Raw genomic sequence first — 12,417 nt, forward strand, 5'->3', positions numbered from 1 at the left:
TTTATGGAAATTTTTGAAGCATATGGAATTTTTGGGTATTAGGCAAAACGGTTTTTAAATATTTTAAAGGACGGTGTGACAACACTGCACATTGAAGTTAAAAGCTGTCATTTGTACCTAAAACTATGCAGTAGTTGCCGACTGACAGCTCAAACGTACAAGAAATATCCCATTTCTCCATAGATAATATCGGCGTCTGGTATTATGACTAAGACCTACTTTCAACTCAAGTCGAAGATATGAGGTAGCCAATGTTATATACACACATACTTTCAAGGTTGTAACCGACGGCCCCATATAAATAACAATCGACTGATTTTAAATTTATTTCTGATCAAGTAATAGTATACAACGCTTCTTTTTAACATACCGGTTTTATAGCTTTTTTGATTCAGACTGTATAATCATATAACTTCTCTTAGTGATAAAATAAAGCTTCGATGGAAATATAAAATAAAGAAAATACTACACCAGAATTGTTAATGAAGGTTTAAAAACGCAAGTGTACTTAATGGAGTTCAATTTTATCGTTTTAATTAATAAAAACAAAATGAATACGTTTTTGGTGATCTCTCTCGCATTTTGTCTTTGCCTTGTAGACTCGGAAGACGGGAAATCTCATGAAATTAAAATTTTCAAGCGTCTGATACCAGCAGACGTGTTGCGAGGTAAGGATAGTGCATATACACAAATTAGTATATCATAAAAAAAACAGGTGAAAATACAAAAACCGCCCGCCCGTACGTGTTCATTGAAATAGTAGCGGCCCATTGCAATTTGCTTTTAGTATAATTTCTTAAAGCTTAATTTGTTTTATTGCCAAAATGATAAGCTATGTGTCAACTATAACCCTGTATGTAAAATATTGCTTTACACCAGTACTTAGGACCTTCTTTTAGTACAAGTTCAACTCGTTCATCAGCTAAACTACGCTTAAAGTTATTCTGCAGTTTTTCAGTCTACTTTAACTGAACTTTCAGCTGAATATGGTATCAAGTTTAAAAAAAAGATAGTTCCCAACTTGTACTCTAGTGTGGTTCTCTAGATGCACTGCAATGTAAGATTCCAACACTTCAGTATTTTCACGAAAATAAAATAAAACGTTTATTTTTAATTTACAACGCTTCTTTATTGCTGCCAACCAGGTGTATATTTCTCACAGTAATCATTTGTTGTCTTTGGTAGTACCACCTTGGAGAGGGTTTTTTTAATTTAACCTCAATTCGATACACAATCTTGGATATCAACCGAAGAAATGTGTTGGAAATTCATTTGAGAACTATACATATCTCAAAACCTCTCAAAGGTTGGAAAATATATATAGAATAACGTTGGAGATCAATACCAGAACTATAAATTTTACAAAATTTATCAAAGGCTGGATAGTGATTTGAGAATGATGCTGGATACCAACTTAAGAGCTATCAGGTTTAAGAATAATTAGAGAATGATGTCGGACATCAACTCTAGAATTAGGTATATATTTGTTTAGGGGCGGTAAAAAAAAATTTTTTTTGTTGAGTTAACGGAATCCAGCCGTTGCCGTAACTACAGATTAGGTTATGTTAGGTTGAAGTGGCTGCCCGAGGGCGCACTTTGGCCCGTGATATTGGGCCCTTTGTGATACCACGAAAATAAACAATTACCTTTCTTCTTCGAACCGTTTTGAATAAAAGCTACCAAGTCATTGACGTCATGCTCCACAACCTGGTTCAGATTATCTAGAAATAGATCACCCAGAAAGCGCTGCCGTGCGCCACTTAAGGCCGGGAAGTTGCAGATGCGGTGAACAACCGTTTCCTCTTTCTCACCCTCTTTACAAGGTTCCTGGTTGACGGCTTTATCAAAAGAGACCGATAGCCTTCCCGCCAAAGGCTATGAACCCACAGCGCATCACTTTCTTCGGGTTTCCCCCCAACAAAGTTGCTACACCGTGGATTCATAACAGCAAAAAATGTTCACATACACCTGCGTGCAATTATCTATGAAAATGTTAGTGAAAGATGTGAAGTTACGAGGGCGGGCAGATATATTTAGGTTGGTGACCTAAACACCTTGTGTTTGTAGCGATCTTTCTTCGCATTGGCGATGGATGTGCTTTTTTGGCATTAGCTAAGTGGCGATAGGCATATTTGAGCATTCGTGGCCAGGTAGAATCTGCCTGGTCGTACCTTGCCTGGCGATTTCGTCTGCAATTCAGAGAGAGATTTTATGGTAGTCTGGCTGTCGCTAAAAAAAAAGGTTCCATTGCCTACATTGTGTGTCCTTATCCTAACTGCGGGTTCCATGACGGCTGAAAATTCTTCCTGGAATACACTGCAGTGATCGGGTAGTCTGAAGGAGAGCTGGGGGTCAAGGTCCCTTGAGCATACCCCACCGCCAGCTCTAGCGTCTAGCTAAGAGCCGTCCGTATATATGGAGATGCTGCCGTCAATGGTAAGGAATCTATCCGAATCCATCCCGTCATCCCTAATGGAATTTGTATCATAAATATGGTTTTCGCAACTGTCGCGGTTTGTATTTGTTCAGTATATTAGAGTGCCCTGTATTCTTGTTATTCCAACAGGACAACTCCCTTACGCGCAGGCCTGACGTGGCTGAGTTCGACAAGCAGCTAGATCCAATGGAAGGATATCAAGAACGATCTGAAAAGCTTCGCTAGGCTTTGTTATTAAAGCGCCGCTCATGTTGATCATGCAAGATCGGTGGACTTTACCCAACAACCTTAGGTTTGACGACTCATGGCTGTCCACCATACGACTATCCCATACAGCAGTATGGGTCGGATAATCGCGCTATAAACCCATCGGAAATGTACGTTTTATTTGTCGCTAAATCACGTTGTCCTTCCAGTTCAGCTGTTTTTCCAGAACTACGCCTATAAATTTGGCCTTATCAAACAGGCTTAGGCGCACACCATTTAGTTCTAGTAGGTTTAACGGTGGTATTTTGTATCGTTTGTTATAAGACAAGCTCAACTTTTGTCAGGATTGACGCTGAGTCTACATCGGAAGGCCATAGGGAAACCTAGCAATGTTAACTGCACCAAGTCGCACAAAGTTTGAGGGAACTTGCCTCCGTAAGCAATCGTTAGGCATAAGCTTATGCCACAGTCTTCCCCCTCCCACAACTGGTATCTCTTAATAGCGAGTTTACCCTTAGGTTCCATAATAGAGGGAAAGGACACCACGCTTGGGTGTGCCCGTGCGTGTTATATCACCTTTCCCAAATGAAGAAAGCACTCTCCTTCCCTTGAGAAGCTGGTCATTCAGTCCCACTAGGGGTCTATTTTTATCCAGATTCGTTAAAGCATTGTTAATGAATGCTCCTTCAACGTCTATGAACGCCACAAGACAATAATACTTTTCGAAAAAGGATGTTTCGATAAGAGATACTAGGCGGTGTATCTGCGATAACTGATGCACTAATCGGCTTGGGGGCCGATTCGGGGCTAGTAAAACTTGTTCAGCAGTTACTGCTGCAAAGAGGGTTTCATGCCGACATGGCAGGTTCAACGGTGGTCAAACACACACGGAGAGGCACCCCGCAGGATGGGGTACTTTCTCCACTTCTTTGGGTTGCCACAATTAATGAGCTCTTAGTTCTTCTTGAGAAGGACGGATGCAGCAAGGTAATCGCATATGCAGACACTATGCGATGTAATGCAAACTTAGCTGAGACTGGTGGACAACCGGACCAGGAGTAAAGGTCTATCGGTCAATTCAGCCAAAACTGAAGTGCTTCTGTTCACTAGGAAATATAAGATTCCTGCGTTGCAGCTGGCGGTGAAAGCTGACGCTGAGGGACTCTGCCAAATACCTATGAATTAGGATAGGAAACTATCCTGGAGGGAAAACGCTAAGGAGCGTGTGAAACAAGCAACGGTGGCACTGTACAGATGTAGAGGAGCTGTTGCGCTCCTTGGGGACTATCACCGGATATTACCCCGTGGTGTGCAGTGGTTAGACCAATCCTCTTATGTGGGGCATTGGTCTGGTGGACGAGCTTAGATACTAAGTCAATCCTACGAGTATTCCAGAATGTACAAAGAAGTGCTCTAGTCTACGTGGGGGAGCCCTGCGCACCACTCCTGCGGAGGCGCTGGATACTCGTTTTAATGTTTTGCCTATAGATTTAATGGCCAAGCAATGTGCGGCATTCTCTGCTCTACGGCTGCGAGAGTTATCCGGCTAGAGAGACAATGTGGATGGCCTTGAAGCCATCCTTAATAAGTTGAAGGAGCCGCCTGACCTGAGCGATAGGCCGCAGATATATACTGACGGCTCCGAACTGTATAAAAAGGTGCGCAGCGGGGTCTTGTATATATGCTGTTGTGACCCATTATCGAGGCATTTGCTTTTGTCTCTACTGGATTTACGAAGTAAGTCCAAATAACGGGCCCACTAGTGAAGTTTACGCTTATCGTGTGGTTTTGGAATTGGACAAGCCTGTTCTAAGGCCAATGAGAAGGTTGCTACCAAACCCTCTGGCTCCTCCTTTGACGACGGACTTTGTGAGGGCAGTGTTGGTAGTTCTCTTGATAACAGTTCATTATGTAGTTCCCAGTTTGTATTACAAGGGCTACGCCTCTTAATGGGCCGAAAAACTCTAATAATACTTCAATATACCGATGGTCTGAGAAGGAGTGTTCCTAAAAAACACGTCATTTTTTGACCCACCCATAAACGATTTCGCTACAAATAGTGAGGTCAATAACCTCTTTACGGTTTTAGTAGTAAAAGTTGATTAATTATCTACATTACAAACTTCCAAGTTATTTGGTAAAAGGTAATCGAAAAGTGACTCACCACGAATGTTTATGTCGAAACTGCCCCACTGAACGAGGTGTGCATTTGAGTTCATCCCGATGAGCAGAAAGCCCTTACCTAGATCGGCCACCAGATCCTTTACCGCCTTTTGGGGAGGAGGTCCCTCTGCATCGTACGGTATATAAACGGAGGCTAGCGTTATTTGTGTGCTATAGTTAGGTAAGAGAAAGATGTTTAGCTCAGACTTTAACAAAGTACAGGTTCTAACTTTACCTTCATCTGCATCTTGGATGAGCCTAAACCCAGAGGCCCACAAATCGCAAATACGTGAGTTATTTACCCAGGGTTCTTGGACAACGACCACGTCGACATTGCCTTCAGAACGTAAACTGAGCCCCTCCGCAATTTGACGCGGCGGGTACCAGGCTTTCTGTGTCGGAGAGCTCCGTTTCCTTTTCGGGTGCCTCGATGTCCGTGTCCAAAGAGGCAACCGAAAGGGGTGCGCGCTGTGCAACGCCACGGTGTACGTGAATTACGACCTCGCCGAGGCCGTAAAATGCTCGTCCTACAACGTCCTCCACCTATATGACACTCCAGTCCTGCGTCGAGAGAGCCGGGTTTATGAGCTGAGACTTCCTGAGAGGGATAAACCTGTCACAGCTTTGTGGCTGTTGCCTTGTACAGCTAAATAGACCTGGCGTATTCGCCAGCGAGGACCTTGCTCTGGCCCTGATACGATCCGGCGTCAGTACCTCGCTGCGGACTACCCGGAGACTTCATCAGACGTCGAGAACGGCGTTACCGATTTCGGTGCAGTCGTACGGCCACTAAACTTTAGGGATGGACCTACGGTCCTCTCCAGGGTCCAGGATTCCTATAAGAAAACGGTCCTTGGCTACGCCGGCAAAGCTGGGTTTGGCAAACGCGGGGTGATTTGTATGCCTTTTTGGCGGAGCTTTGGTGCCTCCATTGGACCTTTGGCGCTTATAAGGGGTGCGCTTTCCACGCTTGTTGCCAGAGAACCCCGAAATTTCGGCAGCAGTTGCGCCCTTTGCACCGAATTCCTGAGGTTCTCTTACAGCGTTTCAACCGGAACGCTCTCATATCTTGATAGGAATTTTGCAGCCCATCTTTTGTTCCTGTGGATATTCACTGTGGGACTCCTCTCGGGAATAGAGGTTTACGCCGATCACTTTATCGGTGGCGGCGGCGTACGCCGGTGTTCTTACTTTAAAAAGTTTGATTTTTCTATTTAAAAAAATAATATTTAGGAAAGGTTTTGTTTGTATGTATTTAAGGAAATCAACGTGTTGGCCATTTCGGAAAGATTTGGGGGTTTTGCCTCAAGATCTCGCAGACCGTTCAAAAATTTTCAGGAGTAGCTCCTAGCGGAGGGATTGTCCTCGTTCGCTTACTCCAGAGAGGCTTCGAACCTAACACCGGTCTTTGGAATTGGTACTGCTGCGTCTGCTGAAAAGAAATAGAGATACATAAAATAGTCACACTTTTGTCTGTATATCTCGTGCAGAGCATAGTTTCACCTAGGGATAACTCCTAATAATCGTCGCGAACACAATTTCTTTAAATCATTTGTGGCTCCTTGGCGGTCACGCACAAAGGCGACTTACGGTTGCTATTAATGGTCTATTAATACATATGACTCTCATGGCACAGGGTGCACCCAGTTTTTTCGGCGGTTTTTGAGAGCTACAATTCCCGACGTGCGAATAGTGACAATCCCGACCACCAGTCGCTACCGCGCATCCTGAACCTCACACCATATGCCAGCACAGAAGCTATAGGACTGCGACTTCGAACTCATACCTTCGTCGACGTCATTTTATTAGAAGCTCTAGGTTTAGCTCGGAAGACTTTCCAACGGATGCTTTTGTCGCGCTATTCTGCCGAGCTACACCAGAGAAACACCTTGAAACGTGGGAGTGCCTATTCGGCCAAGGATACCGAAATCATAAGCAGTTTAAGCGGATGTCATTGCGTACTGGGTGAAAATCGTATAATCCTCGGCGCATCTACATAATTAAAATTTTACAGGGACCCTGGATAAAATTTTTTAAATGTAGACCAACGCTTGCAGGCGTTTGTGTTCACAACATTGATTTCATAAGTCTTCGTTAAATCAAAACGATATTTTAGAATGAAAGTCAACCGATTTTAAGTTGAAAGATGTTAACTGCTGTTTCCGGCCTTATGATATAAGAGCTCATTATGGATGACCGCGTAGCTTCAGTTCTCAGACTAGTTCGACTGTCCACTACGTTAGGGTAGTAGCACACACGGCCATTAGTTCGAATGTCTTGGGAAAGCTTTTGCTTCACCACATTGAGTGTTCTTGCGAAGGACAAAGCCTCACCTGGTAATATATGTGCCTACGTATTCACATTTGTAAAAGGAGCCGTAACGTGTAGGTGATATTTAAACTTGGTGGATAGGCTATTATCAATGTGATATACTCCAAGGGACTAGTTTTGGATAGGGCAGCCAACTTTAGGAAATGTCGAACCGGAATACTTGGGTGTTGAAAAATGAAGTGTGAAAATCAAAATTAACATTTCAGATGCTGTTGTATAGTTTCGCAAATAAACAACAGATGTTTGAATTTAAGCCCATGTGATTTTTCAAACCCTTCTCATACGTAAGTATAACCTCAACTTAAATATGCAAAGTGAGCATATAAATTTATTATATAACTTTTCTTTTAGTGTTTTGTTTTAATAAATTTGTGAATTGGATGATACAAAGCCCGTGTTAAGCTGACATCGAAAACGCCTGCTTTTTAATTTACTTTTGAACAGTTAGAGAGTTAAATTCGCAATTAGTTTCTTATAACTGGCAGTGATGCGAATCCCTTGATACCACTTTCGACCATATCCGACCAATTTTCGACAATGGCCTAAGCAGTCTTAAACGTAGTAAAGTAGAAAATATAGTAACGCGCCGGACGCCGCCGCCGCCGCGCCGATATTTTTGACATTCGGCGGCGGCGTGCAAAAAACGACCAAAATCGGCGGCGGCGGCGTATATCTCTACTCGGGAAGGGGTCCGACCCGTAGGTGCCATCGCTGTCGTACCCCTATGATGCCTTATCAGTGTGACCAGATCGTGGGACCCCTGTCACAGCCGTGACTAGACCAGCCGCCGTACGGGCGTCAGATGGGTGCCGAGCATAAGCATGGGCGTCAGTGTTCACCGTTGCCAGCGCAACTACCTTCGCCGCCATACTGGTCCTTACCCTCGTCAGATCACCAAAGGCCGAATTTAATGAGGTTACCCTCTTGACGTCTTTTACGTGCATTAGGGCGTAAGTGCTCCCTCGGCGCTTGCGCGAGTGCGGTCCTTTCTCTTGTGGAGGAGGACGATAGCCATCTTAGGGTCAATTAATTGAAAAAGGGGAAGAGGAAAGACCATTAATACTCTCTGGGGCGTCCAGGCGTTAGAGAGGCACGGCACAAATACAGCCAGATTAAGCTAACGGCTGCAAACATCCAATGGGCACGGTGCCACATAACAGCCTGTATTGGGGAGGGGCAGATCTTGGTCATCTCTCACCCTGGGACCAGGCCACCACAGTCATGGAGATCCATAGGAACATGCATCCTACCGGTTAGTACCGCCCCGTGGTCAGCGACTAAGACCTCTCGTCGCGGTAAGGTATGTTTCTTTCGCGAGCGACAAATTATGTAGACAATAAAAAACCAATGTTGTCGTACAAAAAATCTGCCACCACAGGCAGCGTTAAACTGTGACTGAAAATTGATCTGTAGTATAACTGAAGTTTAAATTTGACTTAGAGCAAACTTAGTTTAAGCTTAGCTTAACCCACTACTGAGCAGCCGGGCTTTAGTGTTATTATGCTACATTTTGGTGAGATACAAAAGAAAGTTTTTACTACATGAAACGTAAGATTTCTTTTGATAACGTAGCTCATGGATGTTTAGTATTTAGTATTGAGAATGTTATTTTTGTTAAGTGCTCCGCAATGATCCTTTATTGAGTGTTTACGAAGCTCTTTTAACTTTTCATCAGGGTCAAAGGCCTTCGCGCGGGATCATAGGTTAGGTTAGGTAGAACTGGCCGGTCCATGAGGACTTCGCATAGACTGAGTCAGTCTGTAGTCTTACCAGAAGTTTGTTTTAACGACCAAACTGAAAAATCAGACCATCAAAAGCCAGGACCTATGTTATAAAATAACTCCGTCCTCTTGGCAAATACTAGAAGCTTCCTAGGACTTAAGCCACTTGCTGTTTCTAAATCTGACAGCTTTATCACTCTTAATAGCTGGAGTCTTAGCCTGGCAAGCGCAGAGCACGAGCACAAAAGGTGCTCGATCGTTTCTTCCTCCAGCCCGCACTTCCTACAATTGCTATCACTGACCAAGCCTATTTTAAAGGCATGTGATGCCAGAAGGCAGTGTCCAGTCAGAGTACCCTTCATGGGTCTACAGTCCTCTCTTTTTAATGATAGAAGCAACTTTGTTAGTCTAAGGTTGTAAGACCTACACATAATCTTCGACACTTTACAGCCCCGCGCTTGAACCCACGCCTTTCCTGCTTGGTGTATCATGTGCACCTCTCGCCTTCGATTAATCTCGACCAGTTTAATTGGGACGTCTACGGAGCAAGCTTCAAGGGATGCGCCCTTTTTAGCTAGTTCATCCGCTTTTTCATTCCCAACTATTCCCATATGCCCTGGGACCCAATATGAATGTATGCTTCTCCCTGTCCCGATTCTCCCCAGGGACTGCTTACACCCTAACATGAATTTAGATGCTGTGCTATGCGAGATTATTGCCTTAATTGCTGCTTGAGTGTCAATATTAAAGTTAACACGGTTGCAGCTTAAGCTACTCTCTTCCAGGGTTTCTAGTGCTTTGGTTATGGTTACTATTTCCGCTTGGAAAACGCTACAGTAATCCGGCAGCCTGTAGGATCTGTTTATTTCCGGATCAGCACAGTATACCGCAGACCCTACTCCTTCCACTACTCTGGAACCATCTGTGTCGCCTCGTCCGCCATTTGAGCACAATTTCGCAAACCATCCACCTCCATTGTGGCTGTAAGGGTTCAGGTAGTATTTTCATCTTGTTATTGATGACGCTGCACTACTATGGCTATATGGTCTGCGCTCAAGCTCTCCGCAGGCACCGAGCCTGATTGCAGTTGTTAACGCTATGTTCTTTGCTACCAGGTCTACAAGTGGAACGTGCAGAATGGCATACAGTGCAGCCGTAGGGGTTGGTTTGAGGGCTCCCGTAATGCTAAGCATTGATAGTCTGCATACCCCCTCTAATTTTCTGGGGTAGGTTGTTTATTGTGTGGCTTTCCACCAAACAAGAACTCCATAGTATAGAATAGGGCTTACAATCGCTGTAAAAATCCAATGAGAAAGAGAGGGCGATAAGCCCCACGTACACCCCAGCATTATTTTACATGCATAAAGTGCCGTTGAGGCCTTCTTCACGCTCTCCTCCACGTTGAGCTTCCATGACAGCTTACTGTCTAGGATGATTCCTAGATATTTTGTGCAAGGTTTCTCCTGTCAGGTCACCACTCCTAACTTAGGCCTGGTAGACCTTGTACCTCTTTGTAAACAAGACCATATCCGTCTTCTCCGCATTGATTGTCAACCCGACATTAGATGCCCAGGTGTGAATATCCCGAAGCGCCCGATCCATCAAAGAGCTAATCGTTGGAAAGCAATTTCCACTTATGACAATTGCAACTTCATCTGCGTAAGCCGTAAGTTTTACGGGTCCCTCATCGCATCGCCTAAGCAGTTGGTTGATGACCAGCGTCCACAGCAGAGGTGATAGCACCCCTCCCTGCGGCGTGCTCCTGTCCACTGATTTCGTGGCCTCGTACAATCCCCATTGTGATGTAATCTTCCTGCAATTTAACATGCAGCCGATCCATCTGATTAAGGCTGGATGTACTTTAATGTAATTAAGATCATGCATAATCGCCCATTTAGAAACATTGTTGAAAGCCCCGACAATGTCTAAGAAGACTCTTCGAGCACATTTCTTATATTCCAGGGCTTTCTCTATGCTTATTACCACCCTACGCTATGCGGTGTCTACCGACTTGTCTTTGGTGCACGCATGCTGAGTTGTGGAGAGCAGCTTTTCATACACATTCGACTTTATGTACACATCTATCAGCCTCTCAAAGGTTTTGAGCAGAAATGATGTTAAGCTAATGGGTCTATAGTCTTTGGGATACACGTGACCGATCTTTCCCGCCTTTGGTAGGAAAGCTACACAAGCAGTTCTCCAAGAGTGCGGTACATGATTCAGTCACATGCACCCATCGAATATTATTTTAAACAATTTCACTACCGCTCTACCTGAAACTTGTAACATGGCCGGGAATATACCATCTGGGGCCGGCGATTTAAACTTGGAAAACGTCTTCACTGCCCATTCGATCTTGGTATCGGACACCAATCCCGGCACTACGCGCTCCGTGATCGAGGTGTGAGTGCTGTCTGCTGGCTCTTCTAAACCATCTCCCAATGTGAAATGTGTATCGAGAAGCACCTCAAGGATTCCTCACTATTACGTCATTAGTCCCTGGACTATGTTTTCCCTTGCTAGGACTTTTTTCAATCGTGCTGTTTCGCTGGAGCACTCTATGTCTGTACAGAATCCTGTCCTTGAGATTTCCTTGAGGTTGGTTTGCAGGATGTAACAAAATAGATATTCGCCTTTCTCGTTATTATCTGCTCCTCCCCACGCATTGTGGTGCGCATTTCAATTCGCGGCTATGACCAAACGCCCTTTGCGCCCTTCGTCCTATACCAGCCTCTTGCACTCCACCGGTGGAACCTCCGCAGCATGGGCCATGTGGCAGGATGCTAGGATTAATTAAAGGTATTAAGGAGGGTTTTAAAAGGGAGTGGTGGTAGTAGTGTATGTGAACGCGTTTTCAGATATCGATCAAAATGTGGACCAGGGTGACCCAGAACATCATCTGTCTGTCCGCTAATTTATTTATATATGTAATACCAAGAACAGTATTCCTGCCAAGATTCGAAGGGCTATTGATTTCGCCCTGCAGAACTTTTTCATTTTCTTCTACTTAATATGGTGGGTGTCACACCCATTTTACAAAAATTTTTTCTAAAAGTATATTTTGCGTCAATAAACCAATCCAGTTGCCATGTTTCATTCCCTTTTTCGTATTTATTTTATTTATTTATTTATTTGTTTATTTATTTATTTTATTTAAGTAATCAAACAGAACAACAATAAGTTTTATTTACAGTGTTTGACAATAGGACGTAAAACAAAGTAAATATACGTAGATACAAAGTGTGTTAAAAAAATTTTAAATAGTTTAAATTTTAATAGTAAGAAGGATTGATGAGGTTGTAAGGGTAATAGGTAGTAGAAAAAGATAAAGAAAAATAGGTGTAGGAAAGTGTGGAAAGTTTATAGAAAGAAGGGGTCATATTTTAGAATATTTAAATTTGTTGAACAAAATAACGCAATAGTTCTCTTTTAAAGGGCAATGTTCCCTTGATACTTCTAATCTCCATCGGTAATGTGTTCCAAAGACGAACCGCAGAAACAAAAAATTGACGCTCAGATGTTCGTGAGTTGAGTTGTGGAGAGCGCACTGATCTTGTG

At 43.7% G+C, this 12,417-nt stretch overlaps 1 protein-coding gene across 1 annotated transcript in view; it reads left to right on the forward strand.

Moving 5' to 3' along the window:
* The first annotated feature begins 279 nt into the window (after positions 1-279).
* LOC137234149 (putative nuclease HARBI1) overlaps positions 280-12,417 on the forward strand; it is a 344,265-nt gene continuing 332,127 nt past the window's right edge. The window contains exon 1 of the mRNA XM_067757780.1: positions 280-668. Within this exon, the coding sequence (XP_067613881.1) occupies positions 512-668 (157 nt within the window). The 5' untranslated portion in view covers positions 280-511. The remainder of the gene's footprint in view (positions 669-12,417) is intronic.

Source organism: Eurosta solidaginis, chromosome X (assembly GCF_040869045.1).
Source record: "Eurosta solidaginis isolate ZX-2024a chromosome X, ASM4086904v1, whole genome shotgun sequence".
NCBI lineage: Eukaryota > Metazoa > Arthropoda > Insecta > Diptera > Tephritidae > Eurosta > Eurosta solidaginis.